We start from the raw sequence: 25,930 nt of genomic DNA, 5'->3' as shown, positions 1-25,930 counted from the left end.
CTGCATTGATGACATCATCTTATGGACCCACAGAAAGGAGGCCCTTGAAGAATTCTACCTGGACTTCAACAATTTCCACCCCACCATCAACCTCAGCCTGGACCAGTCCACACAAGAGATCCACTTCCTGGACACTACAGTGCAAATAAATGATGGCCACATAAACACCACCCTATACCGGAAACCTACTGACCGCTATACGTACCTACATGCCTCCAGCTTCCATCCAAGACACATCACATGATCCATTGTCTACAGCCAAGCCCTAAGATACAACCGAATTTGCTCCAACCCCTCAGACAGAGACAAACACCTACAAGATCTTTATCACGCATTCTTAAAACTACAATACCCACCTGGGGAAGTGAGGAAACAGATTGACAGAACAAGACGGGTACCCAGAAATCACCTACTACAGGACAGGCCCAACAAGGACAATAACAGAACACTACTGGCCATCACATACAGCCACCAGCTAAAATCTCTCCCGTGCATTATCCATGATCTACAACCTATCCTGGAAAATGATCCCTCACTCTCACAGACCTTGGGAGGCAGGCCAATCCTCGCTTACAGACAGCCCCCCAACCCGAAGCAAATACTCACCAGCAACTACACACCACACCACAGAAACACCAACCCAGGAACCAATCCCTGTAGTAAACCTCGTTGCCTACTCTGTCCCCATATCTACTCTGGCGACACCATCAGAGGACTCAACCACATCAGCCACACCATCAAGGGCTCATTCACCTGCACATCTACTAATGTTATATATGCCATCATGTGCCAGCAATGCCTCTCTGCCATGTACAGTGGCCAAACCGGACAGTCCCTCCGCAAAAGAATAAATGGACACAAATCGGACATCAGGAATGGTAACATACAAAAGCGAGTAAGTGAACACTTCAGTCTCCCTGGTCATTCTATTACAGATTTAAAAGTCACTATCATTGAACAAAAAAACTTCAGAAACAGACTTCAAAGAGAAACAGCAGAACTAAAATTCATTTGCAAATTTAACACCATTAATCTGGGCTTGAATAGGGACTGGGAGTGGCTGGCTCATTACAGAAGCAGCTTTTCCTCTCCTGGAATTGACACCTCCTCATCTATTATTGGGAGTGGACTACATCCACCCTGATTGAATTGGCCCTGTCAACACGGGTTCTCCACTTGGGAAGTAACTCCCTGCTCTCCATGTGTCCGTATATAATGCCTGCATCTGTAACTTTCACTCTATGCATCTGAAGAAGTGAGGTTTTTACCCATGAAGGTTTGTGCCCAAATAAATCTGTTAGTCTTTAAGGTGCCACCAGACTCCTTGTTATTCCTCTTACAGTCAGCCAAAACCACTACCTTTTTGTCTTAACAAGAACCGGGTGCCAGACCACTGTTCAGTTTGCCATTCTTTTTTTTACCAGAACAAGGAAATCCAAGGACATTTGGTTAAAGTTGTAGCTTCTTGAGATCTCAGTGAGAGACATTTCAGACTTTGAAAAAAGGGTATTAACATCTAAAATGGGATCAGTCACTTCTAAGTCACAACTAGGCAGTGCCCCTATTAGCTGGCATGCAATACTTAACTTCCAAAGAAAAAAGGGGGTCTTCATCCTATCCTAGATCTGAGAAGAGTGAACAAATATATACACCGTCTAAGATTCAGAATGGTAACATTCTCCATCATCCCTTCTCTTCAGGCTGAAGACTGGTTTGTGGCTCTTGATCTTCAAGACATGTACTTCCATACTGCAATCCATCCAGCCCACAGGAATTATCTTTGATATACAGTAGAGCCCAGTTATTACCAATATAAGATTGTACTATTCAGCCTGTCCACAACACCAAGAGTCTTCACAAAATGCCTAGCTGTTGTGGTGGCCCATCTGAGGAGACATGCCATTCACATCTATCCATATCTAGACAATTGGCTGATCAAAGGCAAGTCTCATCAGGAAGTTGTCACAGCCCTGAACTATGTCTTTCACTTCTTCAGATAGCTGGACCTCGTGATGAATTACAAAAAATCCTCCCTCAACCCATTATAGACAATAGAGTTTACAGAAGCCTTAATCAACTCCATATTGACAAAAACATACTGTCATAGGGGGACTGGCCCCTTTAAGAGGCAGCAGGCCCATCCACCTGTGCCTGGTAAATTGCCTTCTAATGGGACTGAAGAGAAGACACCAGTCATATATAAAAGGTCAGGCAGCAATCGGGAAGGGGGAGACAAGAAGGGGCAGTTTGGATTTAGTGGAAGGTCCCAAGAGAGAGCAAGCTGCTGGAATTCTTCCAGAGAGCAATAGTGGAGAGTTGTTGCAGGAAGAGAGTTGGTAAAAGCACAGAGCCAGGACAGCAGCAGAGGAAGTTTGCCCACTGTCCTCTTTTGAACCAACGAGGAAGGAATATCCAGGTAAACAATCATATGGGCTGGTGTTCCAGACAAGTAACAGAGAGCTGGGAAGAACCCAGGATAACCTAAGAGCTTAAGAGTCGAGAAAGCTCAGAACCAGGACAGCAATGGAGGGAAGTTTGCCAGCTGACATCTTTGAGCTTGTCTCCTTCAGGGAGAAGGAAGTCCAAGAGAATAATTTTGATCTGTAGGAGAACCCAGGAAGGACTAAGAACATAAGCCCAGTGTGGGCAGACCTTGGTTACTTTTGCATTTTTGCTAAACGCAAGGCAGGCAGACTCTGTTTATTTTGCACTTTTCATTTGGGCTTCGAGTTTGGCTAGGGTACACCTGGAAGAAATTTTGGTACCCAGCAATCTGATTAAAAAAGGGAGACTGAAGAAGAGATTGGCTTTTATATTATGATGATGGACTATACGTTGGGGGGTTATTTTGAAGCATTTATGTTAATAAATTAGCCCATAGAAAAGGCATTATTGAACAAAACCCTGAAGATGGAGTTTATGAAGACCTGTATGTTGGAGCACTGAGGCTGTGGCACCTCTAGCCAGAGGGGACACTCCAGGAGGACCTGCCTTGTTACACATACCTTTCTGAGTACAGATTTCACCCTCACTAGATGACCACCAGCATCAAAATGAATCCACCAACCACAATAAGAACCTGCCTCAGACTCCTAAATCACATGTCAGTATGCATGTATGTGACACCGGTAGCCAAACTTAATCTACATGCAATACAAGATTGGCTAAGGTTCGTGTTTCACTCTTTGGATCATCAAATGAGCATGCACATTGTGATTTCCACTCACATTCTGTCATTGAATTGTTGGTCCGACCCAAGAAAGCTCAGAATGGGGTCCCCTTCTCTACACAACCTCCTTAAAAGACACTGATACAGATCCATCAGGAACAGGTTGGGGCATATCCCTGGACCATCTCCAAATACAAGGAATTTGGGTTCAAAAGAACATGATCCTACACATAAATATTCTAGAATTACAAGCAATCAGATTAATTTGCATAGCATTTCTACCTGTTTTAAAGAATTCTGCTATGCAGGATCTCACGGACAACACATCTGAAATGTTTTATGTAAATAAGCAAGTAGGTGCCCACTCACCACCCCTTTGCCAGGACAGAATCAAGTTGTGGACACGGTGTAAAAAACATGGGATAACCCCAATAAATCTCCATCTCACAGGAGCCAACAATGATTTAGCAGACTTTGTAAGTAGACAATCTGTCATCAACCCTGAATAGTATCGTGCCAATATCTGAGATGCCAACCCTTCCTAATTTTCCATAATCCTCCTGATTTTTATATGTAATTACAAAATTACTAATTCAGGCTTAAATCTACTATTTTGCAAGCACACACATTATACACATACACACAAATATCATCTGTTTGTCACTCTCAACCACTCAGTTCCGACAAACACAGCAAATAGCGCCTCGGCCACAGGGAGCATTTTTCTCCAACATCTCTATGGCTTATGCACAGAGTAAACAGTGAGGTTCTGATGTGAGGCAAGCTCTGGCGATTTTGAATGTGTTGGGGTGCTGGTGGATTCACTGTCCAGACCACAGGCTGCATATTGCGTTCTGACTATCCCATGTGGACCCTGATGGACTATGTTAATGCACTGTAGGTGTGACAGATAAGGCAATTCCTGCCATATCCATTAGAGACCTTATTGAATTAAGTTTAAGTAGCTTTGAGGGGTCCACTGTATTAAATGAATATCTTACATACAATCCCAGCTCACAATAATGTATATAACATTTCTAGGGGGAGGTGAATGCAAATTTCCTTCCTCTGGTTATGCAGAATCTCAGCGTTTTGAAGCTACTCCCAGAGGGGAGGACCACTGTCTACTAATTATCTGTTCCCGGAATCTGAAGACCAAAGGCCCAAAGCTATTCATGGGGATGCTTGTTCTGAGCTAAGGCTGTTATGAACTTGTAACCACAGGGAAACCCCTTTGTGGAGTTTGAAGGACAGACTCCTACAAGAGCTCTTGTTGGAGTTGGGGGTGATCTCTGGTAAGCTTTTTAGCATGTTTGTAGGTTCTTTTATTGCTTTAATATGGTTTCTCTGTAATGCTTTCACTTTAAGAATAACGTGCTGGTTTATAAAGAGCTGTTTGGTAACTTATAACTGCTAGCAATTCTCCTAGATTCAGGCTTAAATCTAGAAAATAAAGCACAGACTGGCCTGGTTGGTCAATCTGGCTTGCTGGGGCTATCACAATGTACCCAGGGAACTGTGCAGCCTAGAAAAACCCTGGTCGGGAGGGAGAGAGGTGCAGGTGTCTGTCCAAGAGAAGTGATGGCTGAGGAGCCAGGAGCCTAGAATGGGTGCCTTCAGGGGACCATAGAAGGGGAATACAGGTGCAGTTGCCCTGAACTATGACGCTAAATATGTAGAGTGCACCAGCAGGGTCTACACAGGATAGGTGGAGCTCAACATGCAGCTTGGGCAGTGAATCCAGCGCCCCAGACCTCACTGACGGTTGCCACGGCTTGCCGTGTGTTAGACCCTCACTGCGCAGTCTGTGGGGAAGGAGAAGCCAGAGGCGCAAATGAAGGCAGCAGTGGAGGTGGAGAGAGGGAATGCGACAGAAGAGGTAGAAGAGAAGGAGGATCATCCTGGAAAGGACGTCCAGGCCTTGGACTGACCAAGCCCTAAACTTCATAGGAGGGCAGCTTTCCTAGGGCCAATCCTCCCCTTCTTCCTCTTTGGGGGATGGGGCTCAAGGACGCAATGAGGGTGGGGCCCAGGGACTAAGATCCCTCTAAGCTGCGCAGCTGTGAAGCAGGCTGTAAGGGCCGCGCAGCAGGCTATAAAGGGCCACGCAGCCACAGGGGCCAGGAGAGGAGAGAGGTAGGGCATGGGCGGGGCCTGGGGAGAGGAGCAAGTTGGGGCTTGCAGGGCTGCTGCGGGCCCCTCCCCCAGAGCTCTGTGCTGCCAGCGGGGAGGGAGAGAGGGGAGAGGCCCCTCTCCCAGAGCTCCGGGCTGCTGGTGGGGAGAGGCCAGGGGCCCTTCCCCCGGAGCTCCATGCTGCTGGCAGGGAGCAGGCTGCGGGGAGTCCTCTGGCCCCGGCCCTGGGGCAGCTTGCACCCCAAACTCCTCATCCCCGGCCCCAACCCAGAGCCCGCACTCCAACCCCCTGACCCAGTCCAGAGCCCCCTCCCGCACCCTGAACTCCTCATCCCCACCCCAGAGGCCACACCCCCAGCCCATAGCCCGCTCCCCAACCCTCTGCCCGACCCCTGAGCCCCCTCCCACTCTCCGAACCCCTTGGCCAAACCCCTGCCACACATCACTTCTATATTGGTGCACATAACAAAATTCATTCCACACATGCACTTAAAAAATTAGAGGGAACACTGCCCAAGGGTCCAACTCTGTCCCTTCTTGGTTTCTCCACAGGGAGAGGAGAGGATGAGGAGAGAGAGAGAGCGGTTCCAGTTTCTGAGAAGAGAGGGAAAGGGGGAGGGAGAGGTCCAAGCAACCTCCCTAACGTCCCAAAAAGTCTCCGAGCAAGGTTGGCCAAATCTCAGTGTGACTCTTCCACCTCCTCCAGAAAAAGCGTGGATTGGCAGGGAGTTGGTGCCAGCGCATGCGATGGCACCGGTTTGTCTAATCCTTCCCCCGCACCAAGTGCAGAGGTTAGAAACGCCATACAGACCTTCTCTGTCTGTCCTGTTGATTGAATGAGCTGCTGAAGCCTTGGGTCTGTTGGCATTGCACCCCAATGTTCGCCTTCCACAGGAAGCAGGGACAGGATCAGGATCAGTACAAGGGACCTCTGTATTGGGAATCTCATTGGCACCGCAAATGCTTCGGTGGCAGCTTTCTGTGCCCTTAACATCGGTATAGCCAGACGCTCTGGTACTGCTGTTGACTTTGGGACTGACACTGCTTCCGGCATTAGCATACTTGGTACCAACGGTAAAGCTTCCCTTGGCAGCACCGCTTCCTGCCTCGTTCTGGGCAAAGAAAGAGTCAGACCAGTTACTCCCTCCCTCTGGTCTCGCTCTGTCTTTATCTCCTGCATCCCGAAATTCCTCAGCATCTGAGTTGGGGTTGTTATCCTCCCACTCTCAAATGCTTGATCAGCATCAGGGACCACTGGTGGACCATTACCAAGATTGGCGCTCATCTCCTGGTCAGGATGGAGGCCCCTGACCCGGTGCCTACTGGTCACCAATGCCTAATCCATGTCAGGCCTCCATAGAATCTGTCGGATGCTCCTCAGTCACGAAGCTCCCACTCTTCATCTCGCTCGAAGGTGAGATTGCCAACCAGGTCTGCAGTGGTGACCACAGGCACCGGCGGTCCTTCTGTCCACACTGGAACAGTATCTTCCTTTCGCTCAGTTAAGGGCCTCGTCTTTGTCTCCAGACAGTTCTGCGCTGCCTGACTCATCCTTCCCTTCAGTAACAGAGAAATTTAAGATGTACTAAGAGCTTCTGCAGTGTGTAGCTTGCTTCCATCAGTATCCCAGTGGTGTTCTCTTGCACAAATTAGTGGATATCCTGCAGCCATCTGCCCCTGGGAGAGTCACCCTCCCTATCAGTGATGTGCTCCTTGAAGTGACTACAGCCCTGTGGAGCACACTGGCTTCGGTACTGCCTGCAGCTGAAGTGCAGATCTAGAGAGAAAGTTCTTACTCACGTTGGCACCATGCTGCTTTTGCTCAAGCACCCGGGTCTCAGCCTAAACACTGGGAAGTCAACCTTGGCTCCCACTCAAAAAATTGAGTTCAGTCGGACCCTGTTAGATTCCACAACATTGAAAGCATTTCTGCTGACTGACCATTTTCAGACTATTGCCTCAGTCTGCAGTCTCAGCTTTCCATGGCAGTTCAGATGTGTCTGAGGCTCTTGGGCCACATGTCCACTTGCATGCAGGTGGTGCAGTTTGCAAGGTTGTGCCTTCTCTCCCCTTCAAATGTGGCTCAAGATGATTTACCATCCTACTCTTCACCCTCTAGACAGACTGGTTCATCTGTCTCCTCTGAACTCCTTGCAGCGGTGAATGCATCCAGAGAACATTTGGCAACATGTTTCCTTTGTCTCGTCCTCCCCAACCAGGTCAATTGTTACTGATGCCTCCCTGATGGGATGGGGTGCACACTTGGGGTCACTGAAAGTGTAGGGACTGTGTTAGGAGCAGGAGGCCTTACTCCATATCAATATGCTGGAGCTTCAGGCCATCTACAATGAATGCCACACTTTTCAGGACCATATCAGAGACTCAGTGGTTCACATACTTACCAACAATACCACCGTGATGTATTATGTGAACGAACAAAGGGAAGCACACTCCAGATTGCTCTGCCTAGAAACAATCAGGCTTTGGCAGTTCTGCATTGAGGAAACCATTACTCTGATAGCTATTCACTTATCCAAGGTTCATAATCATCTCATGGCCCATCTTAGTGGGTATTTTTCCCTGAGTCACAAATGGTCCCTGAAGACAAGTGTCCTCTGGGTCACTTTCACAGCTTGGGGCATCCCAACGATCGACCTGTTTGCTACAAGGGACAACAGGAAATGTCGTCTGTTCTGCTGTCGAGGGAGCGTCAGTCCAGGCTCCCTATCCAAGGCTTTCCACCTCAGCTGGCAGTGAGCTCTCCTCTATGCCTATCCGCTGGTCCCAATCATCCCTCAGGTCATCCTTGGATCCTTGCACTCACTCCTTGTATCTCACAGTATGGCTGCTGCATGGCTGAATGAGGAGGAAGAACTGTGTTCAGTGACTGTCCAACAAGTCCTCCTTAACAATAGAAAACCCTCCACCAGGATGTCCCTATTCAACTCAATGAAAGTGATTTTCGGTGTGGTCATTAGCCCATGGAATCCAACCAACACTGGTCTCTATCCAGGACATTTTGGAGTACCTGCTGCACCTTCAGGTGTTGGTGCTTGTGTTTAGTTCACTGGAAGTGTATTTGGCAGCATTATCGGCACTTCATCTCCCCATTCCAGGAAGATCAATCTTCTCCAGTGCCATGGTAGCAAGATTCTTAAAAGGGCTCCTTCATCTACATCCCCCAGACTGAGAGCTTGTTCCTGTGTGGGGCTTTAACTCAGTCCTAATGGTCTTAATGGAACCTCCATTCAAGCCCCTGGCATTTGTCCCTTTCCGCTTTTGTGTCAGAAAACTGCATTCCGCAAGGAGAGCGTGTGAGTTGCAGGCTCTGATGGCAGAGCCTCCTTATACACAATTCTCCAGAGACAAAGTGACCTTACAACCGCATCCAAAATTTTTGTCTCAAGTGGTTTCTCAGTTTCATTTGAACCAGGTGGTACCTGTGTTCTTTCCTAAGCCGCATTCATCTCCAGAGGTCTCTGTACCTTAGAAGTCAGGCGATGTCTGGACAGGACTAAACTGTTTTATGCTTTGCCTCGTTTGTTTGTGTCATATGCAGATTGCATGAAGGGTCAAAAACAGGCTTTTCACAGACAGTCTCCAAATGGATAACATCCTGCATCAAGACTGCATATGAACTAGCTCTGGCTAATCTCCCTCAGTGAGTGCGAGCTCTTTGTATGAGGGTGCAAGCAACGTCCATAGCATTCCTCAGTGACATTTCCATATTGGACATTTGCAGGGCTGCTACGTAGTCATTGATACATACATTCACAAACCATTATGCCATAACTGCATATTCCAGGGTGGATGCACCCTTTGATGGAGTGGTCCTGCAGTCCTTGTTTAAGTAGGCGCCGAGCCCTGTGTCCTGGGGGAGTTACTGCTTGTGAGTCACCTAAATAGAATACACATCTGAATCTACTCAAAGAAGAAATGGTTATTTACTTTAACTGGTTCTTCGAGATGTGATGCAGACGAGTATTCCACGACCCCACCCTCCGTCCCCTCTGCATCAGAGTCTCGTTCCTGGGTGTTCAGTGCGAAGGAACTGAGGGAGGGTTGGAGAAGCAGCACCTCATGTAGCTAGATGAGGGGCTATGGCCACCAGGCATGAGTGCCACCTCTCTATGGATACTGTTAGGCAAATTTCTCCAGCTCTGGTGTGCTGGGTGTGCACACATCTAAGTGGAATACATGTCTGCATCACAAATTGAAGAACCACAGTTCCAGTAAATAACCGTTTCTTCTCTGAAATGTTGTCATCTGGGGGATCGCACGACCTGCCCTCCATCCCCACTTTTTTTTAGTGAGGAAACTGAGGGATAGTTGCGGCCACTCTGCCATTTATGCCCTAGGGTGAGGAAGTATGAGGATATGCACAGCACAACAGACACTGCTATTCAGCGATTCCTATCTCACATGCATGAGGCATATGCACATCTAGAATCAGATCTACATGGACAACATGTTGAAGAACACGGTTAATATAAAGTAAGTAACTGGGTTTTTTTCAATAAGTATCACAGATCTTGTTCTGTGATTCTCTCAAGTCTCACAAACTAAGCATCAAGTTCTTGGGAGAGTCCCCAGAAGCACCTAGCTGAGGCAGGAAATAGATAAAAGGGCTCAGATGATGTGTAAAGTGGCTCAGAAGGTGGCACTCTTCACCCAAAGTCTGTATGCACCTGTGTCCCGCCATTCTGTTAGAGAGCACTGTTTCTGTGTTATCTTGGAAGTGTGGTATCTTGAGGATAAGAAGTAAAGCCAAGCTCCCAGCCATTTGTAGTCATTAAAGATCTATTTCTTTTCTCATATTCTGGTTACATTTTAGCTTGAGCAACTGCAATCTATCTACTTAAATACTCTATTCAGTTTCAATTGGACGCATTATTCTTCACTTCCCATCCTAAAGTTGTTCTTGCGTGTTAAATAATCACTTCAGTGGTTTAAAAAAGCTGTCCCTGTGTTTCGTACATAAGTTTAAGATTTGTAAAATATCTTGGGGGATGAAAACATGCTATATAAGTGTAAGATCATTATCATAAGGGCTACTTTCAAAGAGCAGTTGTTATAAGAAATTTCTTGTTTCAGTTTTGAACACCTGTGTTATTGAGTGCAGCTGAGGTTTGCTCTGATTACACTGTAGCCTGTTTAATCAGGACAGATCCCCTTCTTATTCTAGAAAATGATGAGCTGCGAGTCCAGTTCAGTTTAAGCATTCTTCTTAACTTGTTCTCTTCTTATTTTTTGTTTTACCAAGAATTCATATTAGTGGAGAGAAACCAAAAGATCGATCATGGCACACTTTGACTCCTATAGCAGATGATAAACTTTTCCTATTTGGTGGACTGAGTTCAGATAATGTTCCTCTAAGTAAGTAATTCAAAAGATACAGAGTCCATCGTACATTTTAGTGCTAACCATGATGTTATATACATTCAACTTCATCATGAAGATGTTTGGTCCAGATCTTGTTATATGACTCTCACTGTATGTGAATATTTATTCAGACACTTTTTATTATTGTTGTTTTATATAGCACTGTTGATGGACATAGCACAGTACAATGAGTGTATGTGTTGAACAAATCGTCTCTTCACCAAACAGCTTACCATCTGATAAAATAAGAGCTAGAGTCTCACTCATGCCAGTCTAAATCAGGAATAACTCCATCAAGACAATAAAATTGCACCAGTGCAAAACTAGTAACAAAATATAATTCCAACACAATATGTGAATAAACATAACATTAATCACATTCTGCTCCAATCTGATCTACAAAACCTTCAAGTAAAAAGTGAAAGAACCTGCAACAAAGCTCTTTTTCTAATAAAGGTAGCCTGTATAACTGATAAAATGCACAGTTGGTGGTAATGGTGGAGTTTCAGGTTTCACAAATATTCAGGGCCAGATTTTCAAAGGTGCCTTGACCCATCATCTGAATGTATTTAATGTGTGTGCACATATAATGTACACCTATACAAAATACATAGTTAAATGGCTGATTACTTGATTTACTTATGCAAATGGAAGGGCATATCAAATGTCCCGCAGGGATCAGTACTGGGTCCAGTTCTATTCACTATCTTCATCAATGATTTAGATAATAGCATAGAGAGTACACATGAAGTTTGTAGATGATACCAAGCTGGGAAGCGTTGCAAGTGCTTTGGAGGATAGGATTAAAATTCAAAATGATCTGGACAAAGTGGAGAAATGGTCTGAAGTAAATAGGATGAGATTCAAGAAGGACAAATGCAAAGTACTCCACATAAGGAGGAACAATCAGTTGCACACATACAAAATGGGAAATGACTGTGCCTAGGAAGGGGTACTGTGGAAAGAGATCTGGGGGTCATAGTGGTTCACAAGTGAAATATGAGTCAACAGTGTAACACGGTTGCAAAAAAAAGCGAACATCATTCTGGGATGTATTAGCAGGAGTGTTGTAAGCAAGACGCAAGAAGTAATTCTTCTGCTCTACTTGGCACTGATTAGGCCTGAACTGGAGTATTGTGTCCAGTTCTGGGCGCTACATTTCAGGAAAGATGTGGACAAATTGGAGAAAGTCCAGAGAAGAGCAACAAAAATGATTAAAAGTCTAGAAAACATGACATATGAGGGAAGATTGAAAAAAATGGGTTTGCTTAGTCTGGAGAAGAGAAGACTAAGAGGGGACATAACAGTTTTCACGTACATAAACGGTTGTTACAAGGAGGGAGAAACATTGTTCTTGTTAACCTCTGAGGATAGGACAAGAAGCAATGGGCTTAAATTGCAGCAAGGATGGTTTAGGTTGGATATTAGGAAAAACTTCCTAACTGTCAGGCTAGTTAAGCACTGGAATAAATTGCCTAGGGAGGTTGTGGATTCTCCATCATCGGAGATTTTTAAGAGCAGGTTGGACAAACACCTGTCAGGGATGGTCTAGATTCTAGATCGGGGTGGGCAAACTACGGCCCGCGGGCTGGATCTGGCCCCCAGGGCTTTGGATCCGGCCCGTGGGATTGCCACTCTCAGAAGCAGCCGGCACCATGTCCCTGCGGCCCCCGGGTGTGGGGGCAGAGGGCTCTGTGCGTTGCCTTTGCCTCCAGGCCGCCACCCACAGCTCCCATTGGCCGGGAACGGGGAACCGCGGCTAATGGGAGCTTCAGGGGAGGTACCTGGAGGCGTGGCAAGGGTACGCACGCAGAGCCCTCCGCCCTCCCTCCCACAGGGTCCGCAGCGCTTCCTGGAGTGGCGCGGGGCCGGGGCATGCAGGGAGCCTGCCCTGGCCCCGGTGCGTGCCACTGCCACCCCGGAGCCGCTTTAGATAAGCGGCACCGGGCCAGAGCCCGAACCGCTCCTGCACCCCGCCCCCCAACTCCCTGCTCTAAGCCCCCTGCCTGCACCTTGCATCCCTCCTGCACCCCAACTCCCTGCCCTGAGCCCCCTCATACACCCTGTACTCCAACCCCCTGCTCTGAGCCCCCTCCTGCAGTCTGCACCCCTCCTGCACCCCTGCTCTGAGCCCCCTCCTGCACTCTGCATCCCTCCTACACCCCAACCCCCTGCCCTGAGCCCCCTCATACATTCCGCACCCCTCCTCTGCCCCAATCCCTTGCCCTGAGCCCCTTCCTGCACACCACACCCCCTCTCACACCCCATACTCCCCCCACACCCCAACCCCCTGCCCCAGCCCTGCATACGGTTTCCCCACCCAGATGTGGCCCTCGGCTCAAAAAGTTTTCCCACCCCTGCTCTAGATAGTACTTAGTCCTGCCATGATTAAAGGGGATTGGACTAGATGACCTCTTGAGGTCCCTTCCAGTCTTACGATTCTATGATTTGCACAGACAAATTCTGGATCTGACACTGCACTCTTTTATTCAGACAACACTCCCATTCATTTTAAGAGTTTTGCCTGGATAATGATTTGGACTGTAAGATTGCGTCTTCTGTCTTTTACAGATATGAGTGATTGTCCATGTAATCACTTTTTAGCAACCATTTTTTAAAAGTCTGTCACTTAACATCTATTTTGCATTAATCAAATAATCAAAAAATTACTACTGTCTTTGCAAATTAAGGAATTTTATTTGTATTAAGGTGTAAGATCATTTATATATTTAATTATGGAAATCATGGTTGTAGTCAGTGTTACTTTTGCTGTTGCTGCATGAAAATTTCTACTGTGCAAAATAAAGTCCTTAATTCCTTCTTCATTGTCTGGCACCTTGGAGATCAAGCAAAAAGGAGACTTGAAAGAAGGAGGAAGAGAAAAAAAGAAAGAAAATGAGATAAAGAAAGTGAGGGAATATTGTGGGAATACTTTAAGATTTGTAGAGTCCCTGGGACACAGCAGTCTTCATTCTGATGAATATAGACCTGTCATTTCAAAATAGTCTCTGATTTGACTTGTATATTTCATATTGTGTTTTTAACTCCAGATTTCAGTGTAGTTAACTTTTTCTTTTGTGACAAAAAAGAACTCACAAGTTAAGTCATGAAGACTCTGAAATTATAGTAGTTAATTCATTAACATGGTAGCCATTCTTTTTATGTTAGACATTTTAGACTGTAGAGCACTTTGTACAAAACAAAAGGTAGTATCTTATTCACCAAGAAAGAATTCTAAGATACATATTTTCCTTATTTGCAGGTGATGGTTGGATTCATAGTGTCACAACAAATGGATGGCAACAACTTACCCACTTACCTAAGAGTAGGCCTAGGTATAAAAAAATAAGACCGTATTTGCTGACATTTTTGAATATTTTGAAATATGATTAAGTAAGACATTAAATCAGAACACTTGCCTTTAAAATAATGTATTAAAATATCTTACAAAATGAGCTCAACATAATTGAACAGTTTGCTTTATATAAGTAGTTTTATTCTTTTTCATGATTAGGCATAGTCTTTTTTATTTTCAAGATTTATTATTTAAAATGCTTGCTGGCACTGAAAGGGTGTTTGTAATGAAAGGGGTGCAGACTAAATTCACTTGATGTTTTACTTCCAAATAAGTAGATATAAGAAATATGTAAAAGTAAAATGTGCAACACCTTTACTAATTAACATTAGAAGTATTTAATAATATACAACTACAGGAACCATGAAAGTTCATTATTTTTAGAAAAGACAGAACCAGGGAAATGATGTTGCACTCTTTTAGGATTCAAAGGACGTATAAATAATAGTTCTTTCTGTTTTTCTCCTGAACAGAAATAGCTAATGACACTTACTGTTTTGTATAAATTAATTTAATACAAAACAACAGTGATTGGGTTTAAATTGCAGTATTTTGAAAGACTATAATTTTTTTAGTAGACTTAATTACTGACCAAAAAGGGCCCACTTCAAACATCCAGTGTCTACATATTTTAGATTTGCACAAGTATATTTTTTTTCAGAGCTTGTGTAGAACAAAAATATAATTTAATTTTATGGAACTAAGAGCAAAGGAAATGTGTGATTCTTTCTGTGTCTGACTGAAGGAAGTAAGTCTCATGTTCTGAACATGGACGTTATACAGATAGTGCCATTGAAAATGGGCACTTACTGCATCAGGGTACACTTTTTATCAACATTAGCAGCATTCCCTATATTTAGAATCCAAAATACTGTAAATACCTAGGTACATTTAATTACTGCAGGTGGTACATAGCCAGTTTTTAAAAGGACTTTATATGTTCACCGGGGTGTTTCCAAGTTTCTTCCTGAATTATTTACCACCGCACTATATCTGCTGTATTTAGTTTAATTATAATAGGATTGTTACACCAGATCTGGTTGAAATTTAGGAAAGCACCTTAAAGCACAAGTATTAATAATCATACTTAGCTTTCGACATCACTTTCCATCTATAGATCTCAAAGTGCTTTAGGCAAGAAGGTGAGTATCATTATCCATGTTTTACTGATGAGGAAACTGAGGCACAGAGAGATGGAGTGACTTGTCCTGGGTAACATAACAAGTCAGTAGCAGAGTCAGAATTAAAACAGTTGTCCTCTGACTACCAGTACAGTCCCCTCTCTACATTACCTCAAATAAAGTAACTGCTGGGCCACACTGCCTCCCATAGAGTAATCAAGCTGTGGATGAGTGTCCAGTGTGAGAACAGATGGGCAGGCCAAAGGGCTACAGCTCAGTCACCGTTCCAGACTGTAGGTTAGAATAGTATCTGTGGCCCCTGTGCACAGGTTCTTGGCCAGTAGATCTATATGGGCCTGATGCAGAACTTGTTGAAATCAAAGGAAGTTTTTCTGTTGACTTCAATGGGCTTTGCATCAGGCCATATAAACACAGATCTACTGGCCTCTAATCTGGCCCACTCTGGAAACCCCCTTATATGCTGTCCTTTTTGGAATTGGTTCAGAGCACATTTTTATTACTGTATCTGTGCCCTATCTCCTCATATATGCATAGGGTTATTTCAGGGCCTTCAAAACACAGGTGGCTTTATGCAGGCCTTCTGCAGTGGGATGAATTTGAGAACAGGGTCTTAAAATTAGGGTTGCCAACTCTGACTGAAGCTATTCCAGAAGATTTTTTTTCACAACATGACATAATGTCATTTTCTTAAAATATCCTGTTAAAATCTCCTTTATTGCTTTCAATAGTCATCGGGAGATGGATGCCGTTTCCAGGTGACTCCAGGCCAATCCTGGAGGTTGGCAACCATACAGTGTGTTTAAAATGTGTTGGCAAAAAAATGTATACATGTATATATCCCTATATAAATATATAGTTTATATCACATGCATAAGTGCATTAATGTATTTTCTTGAGTTTTCTACAAAACTTTTTTATTTATGACAATCCCCCAAAATCATTTATGTAAGAGAGTGTTTTTCTGTTTCTAATTATGCATAATAAACTGTCTGATTATAGACTTACAGTATTGAATTAACTTTGTGTGTCTTGCTCGGAAAAGTGTTTTGTTTTTGTTTTTTGGTTTTTAATTGCACCTAGGCTAAGACTTTGCATGCCAAGTTTCTTTCCAGCATGAATTTTTTGTTTGTTATAAACTCCCAGTGTTTAACTAAAGGATAAACTATGTCATCGCTATAATTCTAGGTAGAGAGTCTGTGTAAAAAGGCTACATTAATTCAGCTTATGTACTATGTAAATAACATGCTTTATTAGAATGTTTAGGTGATAAGTTAGAGCAGCTGTGAGAGGACATAAACTCTATCAGTCTATAGAAAAAAGCATCAGGTTTCAAGCTAGAATGTCAAGAAAGTCAAGGCAGGAAAGGCTTTCCAGTGTTCTTCGATGATCAAGTCCAGGCCAGAGTTTTCCTAATGCAGATAGGACAGAGACAGATCTATCTACAGGTATGAGGAAGAGAAAAGGTGGGATAGTTTAGTGTAAGGAGAACAGTGAATAATTGCTGAAATGAATGACGTAAGAAAATGTGAGTGAATTTAGTTTTGCATGAAAATTCCATTTATGCATACTTTTTAGTAGTTAAAACATAACAGAAGGGGCCAAATTCTACGTTGACTTACACCCAATGCTATCCTGTTTACCTGAGTGGGGTTATACTTGGCACAAGACAGTGCAGAATTCGGTCAGTTAATTCTAATAAATAATAATAACAATAATTAAATGCAGTACAGTGAAAACTTACTTATATGAATCGTTGATAAAATAATAAGTTTATAAGAATGAGGCAGAAAAAGGATGGATGGGAACTGACAGAGAAGAACCTGTGTTCTAAGACTCAATCCTAAAATTCAGGAATAAGAGTCAACACAAAAGAGCTCACAATCCCAATTTGCTAGTACTTGTTAATTAAAAAATAAAAGTGGAAAACTGATATAAAAATAAAATACTTATTATATGTAAACATTTACCAAGATACTTGTGAGTTTTCCATTGTAGTGTTCTGTGTAAAATAATGATAGGTAAGCCAATATATATATATGTATGTGTGTGTGTGTGTGTGTGTGTGTATATATATATATATATAAATTTATATATATATATATATATAAAATAAAAAAACTATACTACAGATCAGCCAGACAGCCACATTAATATGTCGGTCTGTAAGTTCTCTTAAAATAAAATGGCTACTCATATTGCTTTCCGTTACTTTTTAATCCTCTCATACAAGTATCGAAGTGAATAATGTGATCTTTCAGGCATGGTTCCTGAGTGTTGAAGCCTCCTGAAATATTTTTTATACAATAAGAGTTTAATAAAATTCCTCTTGGTAAGTAGTGTAAGACCAGCAAGAATTCAATTTGTCTGTTCGTAAGTAATGGATTCATAGCATTTATAAAACTGACTGCTCCATTTAACCAAAGTTATCATGTCATTATTCAATTTTCTTTTCAAATGAATCTTTTGAGATATGAGAAATGAGGGGGAAATCATGTGATGTGGATGAGGTTATAGTCATTCAGGTAAAGGTTCTGCTTCCCTGAATCCTATATTAAAACATTTAAAATTAGCTAATTTAGATTTGTTTATCTGATAATATGCAAATAAACCATTATATTATTATTATTTATTTATTATTAAGCTATTCATTTTATTTATAACTTTGTTTGTAGGTTGTGGCACACAGCCTGTCTTGGCACAGAAGGAGAAGTGATGATCTTTGGTGGGAGCAAAGATGACTTGCATTTCTTGGACACAGTCAGTAAATTTAATAATGAAGTCTTAGTATAATTTAATTAAAAAAACATTAATTCAGCATTATTGCTGAGAATTTAAATGCATGAAGATCAGGACATTCAAGGCCAACTGTTCAGCTGGTATAAATCAGTATAATGTCTTTGACTTAGATTCCTAGATTCCGTGACCAAAAGGGTTCATTGTGATCATCTAGGCTGACCCCCTGTACAGCACAGGCCATAACTTCCCCAAAATAATTCATAGAGCAAAATAATTCATAGAGCAGATCTTTTAGAAAAATCTTGATTTTAAAAATTGTAAGGGATGGAGAATCCACCACAACCCTTGGTAAATTATTCCAATGGTTAATTACTCGTACCATTAAAAGTATATGCCTTAGACTTTGAGCCATTGCCTCCTGTTTTACCTTTTTCTGCTAGATTAAAGAGCCCTTTTGTAAGTACCTACAAATATTTATTTGGACTATAATCAAGTCACCCCTTAACCTTCTCTTTGATAAACTAAATAGATTGAGCTCCTTAAGTCTGTCATTATAAAGCATGTTTTCTAATCGTTTAATCATTCTTGTGACTCCTCTCTTCAGTGGAGCAATTTTGATTTACACTATAAAGTTTTGGTTCCTACAAGAACTACAATTCATCATCATTTGTGGATTGTTTGGTATTACTATATAGTGTGTTAATTTTTGTGCCTTAATGCCTATAACCAGAGCATAGCACCTGGCACAATTAGTGGGACTGGGTGCTTTGTAGATGTGCAGGGGAAAAGCCAGAGAGGCACACTCCTTACCCCAACCCTCCAGATGCATGGAACAACTCTGCTGAGCCTGCTTCAGCCACTCCTGCAGGAACTGACACTAAAGCATCTGCTACAGAGCACCCACTCCCTATGCTGCTATATAGGGGCTTCTGTAGCTCTGAGTTCCGCGCAGTTTCTCTCCCCTTAGAAGTCCTACCTCACATCGGGCTGGAAGGCCATCAAAGCTCTTCTGTTGTGCAGAGACCAGAGGTGGGTCCCTGAAGGTGCCAAATGGCACATACTCCATTGACCCACAGTACAACATATATTCTGCCATCACTGTTGTCCAGGGCTGTGAAGATGCCACTAGGGTCTGCCCATTACCTAAATCCCTTCTTACCACTTTCCCACATCTTTCCAATTCAAAAATTCACCTTCCAGCCCCACAAGACAGTTCTCAGGGGCACTTGATGCTGTAAAGATGTGGCTCTTCAATGTTGCTGAGAGGGGAGGTTGAAGAAGACGTGTCCCCAAAGTCCTGCCTCTGTAGGCATGTAGGTGGGGGCTCAGAAGTATTCATTTCGCTATTTGTAATCTTTATAAGATAATTGTTAATCTAAATATTCATAGACTTTAATTATATTTATGGTAATACATTTTATATCATCCTGTTGAAACAAATATAAAGGTATTCCTGGGATAACTTTTAAATTAACAGTTAATCTAGATCATCCTCCTGATTGTTGCTGTTCTTCTTCATTAGGGTCACTGCAGTGATTTATTGATTTTTCAAACTCAACCTTACTCACTTCTCAGGTGAGTTTAGATTATATAGTGCCACAAAGAGTCTAGCACAGATAATTACGGTACTACTTTTTATAACTGAAGAGTGTTTTTTAACATAAGGCACTTTGAACTATTCTTACCTGGATCAGTAGGTAAGAAACAAAATTATTAATCTAGTTAATGATGTAAATATGCTGTGTAAATATGTTTCAAAACAGTTTTAAAGCATTGGTATTATTATGGACTGGACTATACATAAATTATATATATTTTTAATTTAACATTTTTTGTAAAAGTTTGTTTGCTGTTTCATGTGTTTTATCTTTTGGTTATAAGACCTTAGTTAATTCTGACATTCTTTTTAGATTGTGTCTTGACTGCATTGGTAAAAATGCCAGCCTTTTAAAGAATCAAATATCCTGGTTACCATCCAAAATTTTGCCACAAGTGTTGAAAAAAATAACCTTCTGGGCTGCAGCTAACCATCGGCAAGAGAAAAAAGCTGAAATTGAAAGACAAGAGCAAATAAATGTCACCTGAACAAGGACAAAAAAGATATTGACCACTATATGTATTTATAGTGTACAGCAAAGATTTTTGTTAGCAATTGTTTACTAGCAGTACACATGAGGTATTTGGTAGGCTGAGTTTCTACAAAAAAAAACCTTTTTGTTTCCTGAGGTATTGAAAAGAGTGAAAACTAAATATTCTATGTTGTAATAACACCACTTGAGGTTGCAGAAATTAACTTCTGCTCTTATGGTCGAGGTAAGCGACTTCATAAAAAGTACTCTTTTGGAAAGTAACAGAAGACACAGAACTTTTTCAGATGCATAAAAATTTCTCTTTCTGATCTATAATCTTATTTCCAGTTTTGTCACATCAGCACTTGCTGATGAAGACAAAATGAGTTTGACACAGTATCCCTGTTAATTTAACTCTTGATAATATGATTATAATTGCAAATCCTTTTGTTTGATCTATTTTATTTAACAGTAGCATATGAAAGTTTGATTATTGATACTGGGAGGTAACCATCTTACACAAAAGCAGAAAAATCAACACACTGGCTAACTGTGGAACTTTAAAAGTAAAAAAAAAAAAAAAAAGATATTAAGCTAAATAATTTTGTATGTGAAAATTCAAATGCAGTTCATAACATTGTTTTACTGTAATTCTCTAATCAATGACATTTTTTCAAAATAGATTTTATATATATTTTTTATTTTGAATGTGTAAAGTTTATATTTAATTTTGGTTCAAAATATTTTGTTTATTTATTGTAAAAAGCTTATATAGAATTACTATTTTCCTATCTGTTTCAGGTATTAGTTGGGACCCAGTCATTAAATTTTTATGTAAACAGTATATTTGAATGTAGACCTATTCGGATTAGTTTTTACCATCTGATTACAAAATCCTATGTAATTAGGAAAGGAGATTTTGTAGTGAATGTATATCTTAGAAGAAAATATATTATGACTGAGTATCACAGTTGAGCCATATTTTCCTATTTTGTTCAACTAAGGAGACATTTGATATTAGCAAAAAAATTGTGAAGAAGTGGAAATGTAAATTGTCCAGGTATGTGGCCTTTATGTTAAAAGGGATTCCCCCACACAAAAAGGAAATGGTTCAAATGATTACACTGGCCCCAAAGACTGTAAAATTTTCTTAGGTAAAGCATCCACTCCTTCCACTTCTTAACATATAGCTGGATTTGCAGCTCTTATTCTGCAGAACAAGGGGCAGTTTCAAATACATCCTACCACAATGCGTATATTAATTACTTAGAATTTGTTATGACCCTCATCTTGCAAAGACTTATATGCATGCTTGACTTCAAGCACATGAATAGTCCCATTGAGTTCAGTGGGATTACTCAAATGCTTAAAGTTATGCACATATATTAGTCTTTGAAGGATCAGGGCCTATAAGAGCTCTTTAGACCATCATTTGAATTGATCTGATCAAATTTGAAGATATCACCTCCAGGCTCCACCTCCATCCTCCAGCTTTTATGACTGAGTTCAGAAGTGTTGAAAGTCCTTTTAAAATTGTTTTTTCACATATGTAATTATACTTTTCTCAGATAGGCGTTAGGGTTAAGGATAGATAATATCATTTTGGAATTCATTATAAATCCTTAAAAGACAGCTTTTTCCATGAGTATCTATATTAATGATACTAGGGACAATTCCCCCTCAGATCCACATGATAGTACTCAAGTCTGGTGTTCTGCTTCCCCGTATGTACAGAATTCACAATGACATCACTGAGAGATCTACATGCATAGAGGAATACTGAAGTACTATTCCTACTGTACAGATGTAAGAGGAGAATTTTGTCCATTGACTTACAGAGGAAATAGAATCAAAACGTTTTGTGGCAATATGTAATCCTTAATCTGTTTGCTATAGTTTTGCCACTGCACATATGCTGCTGTCAACATTTAAAATCAGTGGAATGTTAGATGTACGTGGGACATTCAACAGAACAGCAAGTGCACTTTATAGGAATGTTCCTGGGGAACATTTAGCTCTATGAGAAGTCAAAATGATTAATTTCAGACTGTATGCAGCACTGGAAAATTTGTGTTAATTATCTTAATACAAGCAATTTTGTTATTATTACACTTGGGTAAATGTTCTTATGTAAAGAAGTTAGTATAAAAAAAAGAGGTAAAATACCAGCAATTTTTTTGTATGGAGACTGTGTTCAGATTCAGTTATAGATATTATCAAAAGTGCCTTTAGCACCATGTTATGTTTTCATGAATGTTTCAGAATATCTGCAGTTACTTCTTTGTTTACTGTTATAAATTAGAATAAAAATGTGTGTTTTTGACAGACTACATTGTAAGTCCGTTATGATCAGAGACTGCAAAATATTTTACAATTCTATCGTAAGTAACATGTTTCCATTAAAATATGTGACTGTGCCACACTAAAGTACTATCTGTAATATTTAATTTCTAAAAGCATAATATTTTAGGACAAAAGGATCCTTACACTCCCATTGACATCAGTGTGTCCCATATTTTGAATTAGTTGTACCAGTACAGGAACTCCTCACTTAATGTTGTAGTTCTGTTCCTGAAAAATGTGACTTTAAGCAAAACGATGTTAAGCAAATCCAATTTCCCCAAAAGAATTAATGTAAATGAGGGGGTTAGGTTCCAGGGAAATTTTTTTCACCAGACAAAACAAACAATTTAGTTCTGGTACACAATGATGATTGTGAAGCTTGGTTGAGGTGGAGGAGTCAGAGGGTGGGATATTTCCCAGGGAATGCCTTACTGCTAAATGAACTAGCAATTGACTGAGCCCTCAAGGGTTAACTCTCACAACACTCTACAAGGCAGCAGGAAAGGAGGGAGGGCAGACAGACACACACACCCTGTGTGTGAGAGAAAAAATGCGCATTTCCCCTTTAAGTAGCTAACCCCAGGCTTAAGTACGCTGCCTTGTTAATTAAATCAGCTTGCTGAGACCTGAGAGGGCAGCTACTTTCTAGAAGCTCCCTCCCTCCATCGTGAGTCCCCCCTGCTCTATGGAAGATGGAGTAAGTGGGGTGCAGGAGCAGGGGGGGAGACACCCTGACATCAGCCCTCCTTTTCCCCCCCTCCCCCCTGTACAGCAAGCAGGGGTCTCTGGGAGCAGCTCCAAGGTAGAGGGCAGGAGAAGCACATGGCAGTGGGGGGAGGGACAGCTGCTGCACAGGGAATTTAGGGGAGTGGGGAGCTGATGGGGGGCTGCTGGTCCACCCTGGTTCCAAGCCCCCACCAGCTAGCTGCAACGGGCTGCTCTTCCTGCAAGCAGCGGACAAAACAGGCGACTGCTGTTTTGAAGGGAAAATTCCTCAACTTTAAACGAGCATGTTCCCTAATTGATCAGCAACTTAACATCGAAACAATGTTAACCGGGACGACTTTAAGTGAGGAGTTCCTGTATTTCACAATTTTCTTCCACGCACTACTTCTAACTTCTGTCTAAAACTTTGCTAATTATTCTTCTTCAAGTAATTGCACATGTCCATTCTACTGTAGGTGTGTGTGCACCTCAAAGGTTTTTCTTTTAGCAGTACTGGTGGGGGAAGCATGAGCGCCCTCTGGTGCCTTGCATCACTGCATGCAGGTATAAAGGGCTGCACTGCGCCCGACTCCCCTCAGTTCCTTCCTACTGCCAGTGACAGTTATTGTTGCAGCTACAGTCTTTGTTTCTTCATATCTTCCCTCCTTTAGTGTAAATAGTACCTCTAGTGTTTGTTTCTAGTCTTGTACAGAATATCTGTAAATAGTTAGTATTCTAAATTTATTCCTGAAGCTATCTTTTTAGTGTATGGCTAACATTGGCTTGGTTGGGTTCCAGGGTCGGTACCGGACTGATGCCCCATTTACATGGCTTCAAGGCCTGTCTGTTGATGTAACAGGTCTGTGCCAGTGAGCAACCCAAACTCCATCTTTCTTAAGTGTCTGGGAAGGCACATGTGACAAACACTACACTTGTAGAGGGTTCAAACCCTTTTTGAAAAAGGTCACAAACTTGCCAGATTCAAGTACATGCTCATGGAGTCTGCACTTCATTCACTGTCAGAACGAGTACTGAGAAGTCCAAGTCTGTTAGGTGTGCTCCTCATGTTCTAATAGAATCCTAAGAAGAGACTGTGTTAAGTCTCTTAAAGCCTGGGTACCGGAGTCTCCAAGAAGAAGGCACCAAGTGTTTGTAAGGACTCAGTAGGGCACTCAAAAAAGGCGCACCCCCAGGAGCAATCTGTGGGCCAGGCGGGATTGTTGACTCCAGAACCCAGGAAGGGTCCATTCAGACCAATCCCTGAAGGATCAGCGCACCTCTTGGTACTGCAGTTTCAGGAGCCCTTTCTGGTACTGCTGACAGCTGAGGCTTTTGAGGCAGCTAGAGAGTTGCTTAGGTTGTTGGTACCAGCTTCTCCCACGATTCAAGAGTCTTGCACAGTACCAATATTGGAACCACATGCTCCTGTGTCCCAATTTCAGCCCCAGAGCACCACTCAGTCCTGGCCACTTCTACTCTTGTGGCACCTCTATGTAGGATTGCACCTAGAGGCAAATCAGCAATGATTTCAGTTATCCCCTTCTCCAGACCCAGAACCTCTCTCCCCAGTATCGATGGGTTCAGCTCCCTCATGGTCGGAGGAAATAGATTCCTCATCGGACTTGGAAGTCGGGTCCTTTGTGTCCCAACCTGAGCATGCCCAATAGCCCCAGTGGGGTGCCTGCCTGCCTAGGTTCTGTTCACAGCCTCAGCATTCTAAGAGCTAGTGTCCCTAAACACAGCTTGCTCCCACCTCTGTATGAATGGCCCATCTGGATCCCTTGGGGCTTCCTTCGACGTTCCAGAACCTCTTTGCTCCCTTTACACACTTCTATGTCAGCCAGATGCCAGGAGCATCTGCAGGAAGGTCACTGTTTTTCTTCCCACAGTATCAGGATTGGTACCGGGCAGCGGAGCCGCATGCTCAGGACTCTCCTATAGAGGAATTAGAGGGACCTCCTCAACATTTAGCCACCTCTTCTTCGTCACCTCAGACGCAGAGGCAGCAGTGACTGAATCTACATCAAGAGCTCATCAAGACTTGTTGAGGAGGATGGCTACAGTTCTAGGTATACAACTAGAAGAGGTACAAGAAAAGTCACACAGGCTTGTGGACATTTTAGCCTCTATAGGACACTTTAGGGCAGCTCTCCCTATTAATGAGGGTATCCTGGAGCCTGTCAAGATTTTGACAGACTCCTTCTTCTCTGCTTCCCAATGCCAAAATGATAGAGTAGAGATATTATGTCCCTTCACAAAAACGAGATCTGTTCCACAGGACACTTTTGGATTTACAGCTCAGGATTGCGAACCAGCAAGCTTTGCTGGTTTGATACAATTTCAACCTATGGGATAATAGCCTGAAGTTCAAAGATAAGCTTCCTGATGAGGCAAAGCAGGAGTTCTCTGCTTTGGTGGAGAAAGATAAATTAGTTGTCAGAACTGCACTGCAGGCAAGCTTGGATGCGTCAGACTCTGCGGCTCAAGCTATGGCTTTCTGCCATCATGATGCAACATTCATCTTGGCTTCTGGCATCAGGCCTCCCACCAGAGTTACAACAAACAATTTAAGACCTCCCATTTGAAGGCCTCTTGCTGTTTTCCAGTAAAACTGATGAGAGGCTTCATAGCCTTAAGGATTCAAGGGCGACCCTTAAGTTTCTGGAGATCTGTATACTAGCAGCAAAAAGAAAGCCATTCCAACCACAGCATTCCCAGCAGTTTAAAGTCCTGCTTGCTGCATTCCCAGGACATGTCCAAAAAAAAAAGGCAGGGGTTGCAAGAGGTGTCCTCCTCCCCCACCCTATTCTGCAGCTGCCAGCTCTTCTAGGCAACCTGGATCATCTAAGAAATCCTTTTGACCTGTTGGGCAAGAACAGTATACCAATTCCCATAA

The 25,930-nt window shown here is 42.5% G+C and overlaps 1 protein-coding gene across 3 annotated transcripts in view; it reads left to right on the top strand.

Annotated features, from left to right (window-relative positions):
* Positions 1-22,316, top strand: part of KLHDC1 (kelch domain containing 1) — a 58,641-nt gene extending 36,325 nt beyond the window's left edge. For 2 of the 3 annotated variants that reach the window (XM_054027971.1, XM_054027969.1), the window contains exons 9-13: positions 10,566-10,678; positions 13,947-14,019; positions 17,854-17,938; positions 19,440-19,492; positions 19,828-22,316. In XM_054027971.1, the coding sequence (XP_053883946.1) occupies positions 10,566-10,678; positions 13,947-14,019; positions 17,854-17,938; positions 19,440-19,492; positions 19,828-20,002 (499 nt within the window). In that variant the 3' untranslated portion in view covers positions 20,003-22,316. The remainder of the gene's footprint in view (positions 1-10,565; positions 10,679-13,946; positions 14,020-17,853; positions 17,939-19,439; positions 19,493-19,827) is intronic. The other variant, XM_054027972.1, reaches the window with a different exon arrangement.
* The last annotated feature ends 3,614 nt before the right edge of the window (positions 22,317-25,930 follow it).

The sequence above is a fragment of the Malaclemys terrapin genome, chromosome 4 (assembly GCF_027887155.1).
Source record: "Malaclemys terrapin pileata isolate rMalTer1 chromosome 4, rMalTer1.hap1, whole genome shotgun sequence".
Lineage (NCBI taxonomy): Eukaryota > Metazoa > Chordata > Testudines > Emydidae > Malaclemys > Malaclemys terrapin.
Note: the sequence above shows the minus strand (reverse complement) of the source record. Positions and strands in the feature narration are given on the sequence as shown.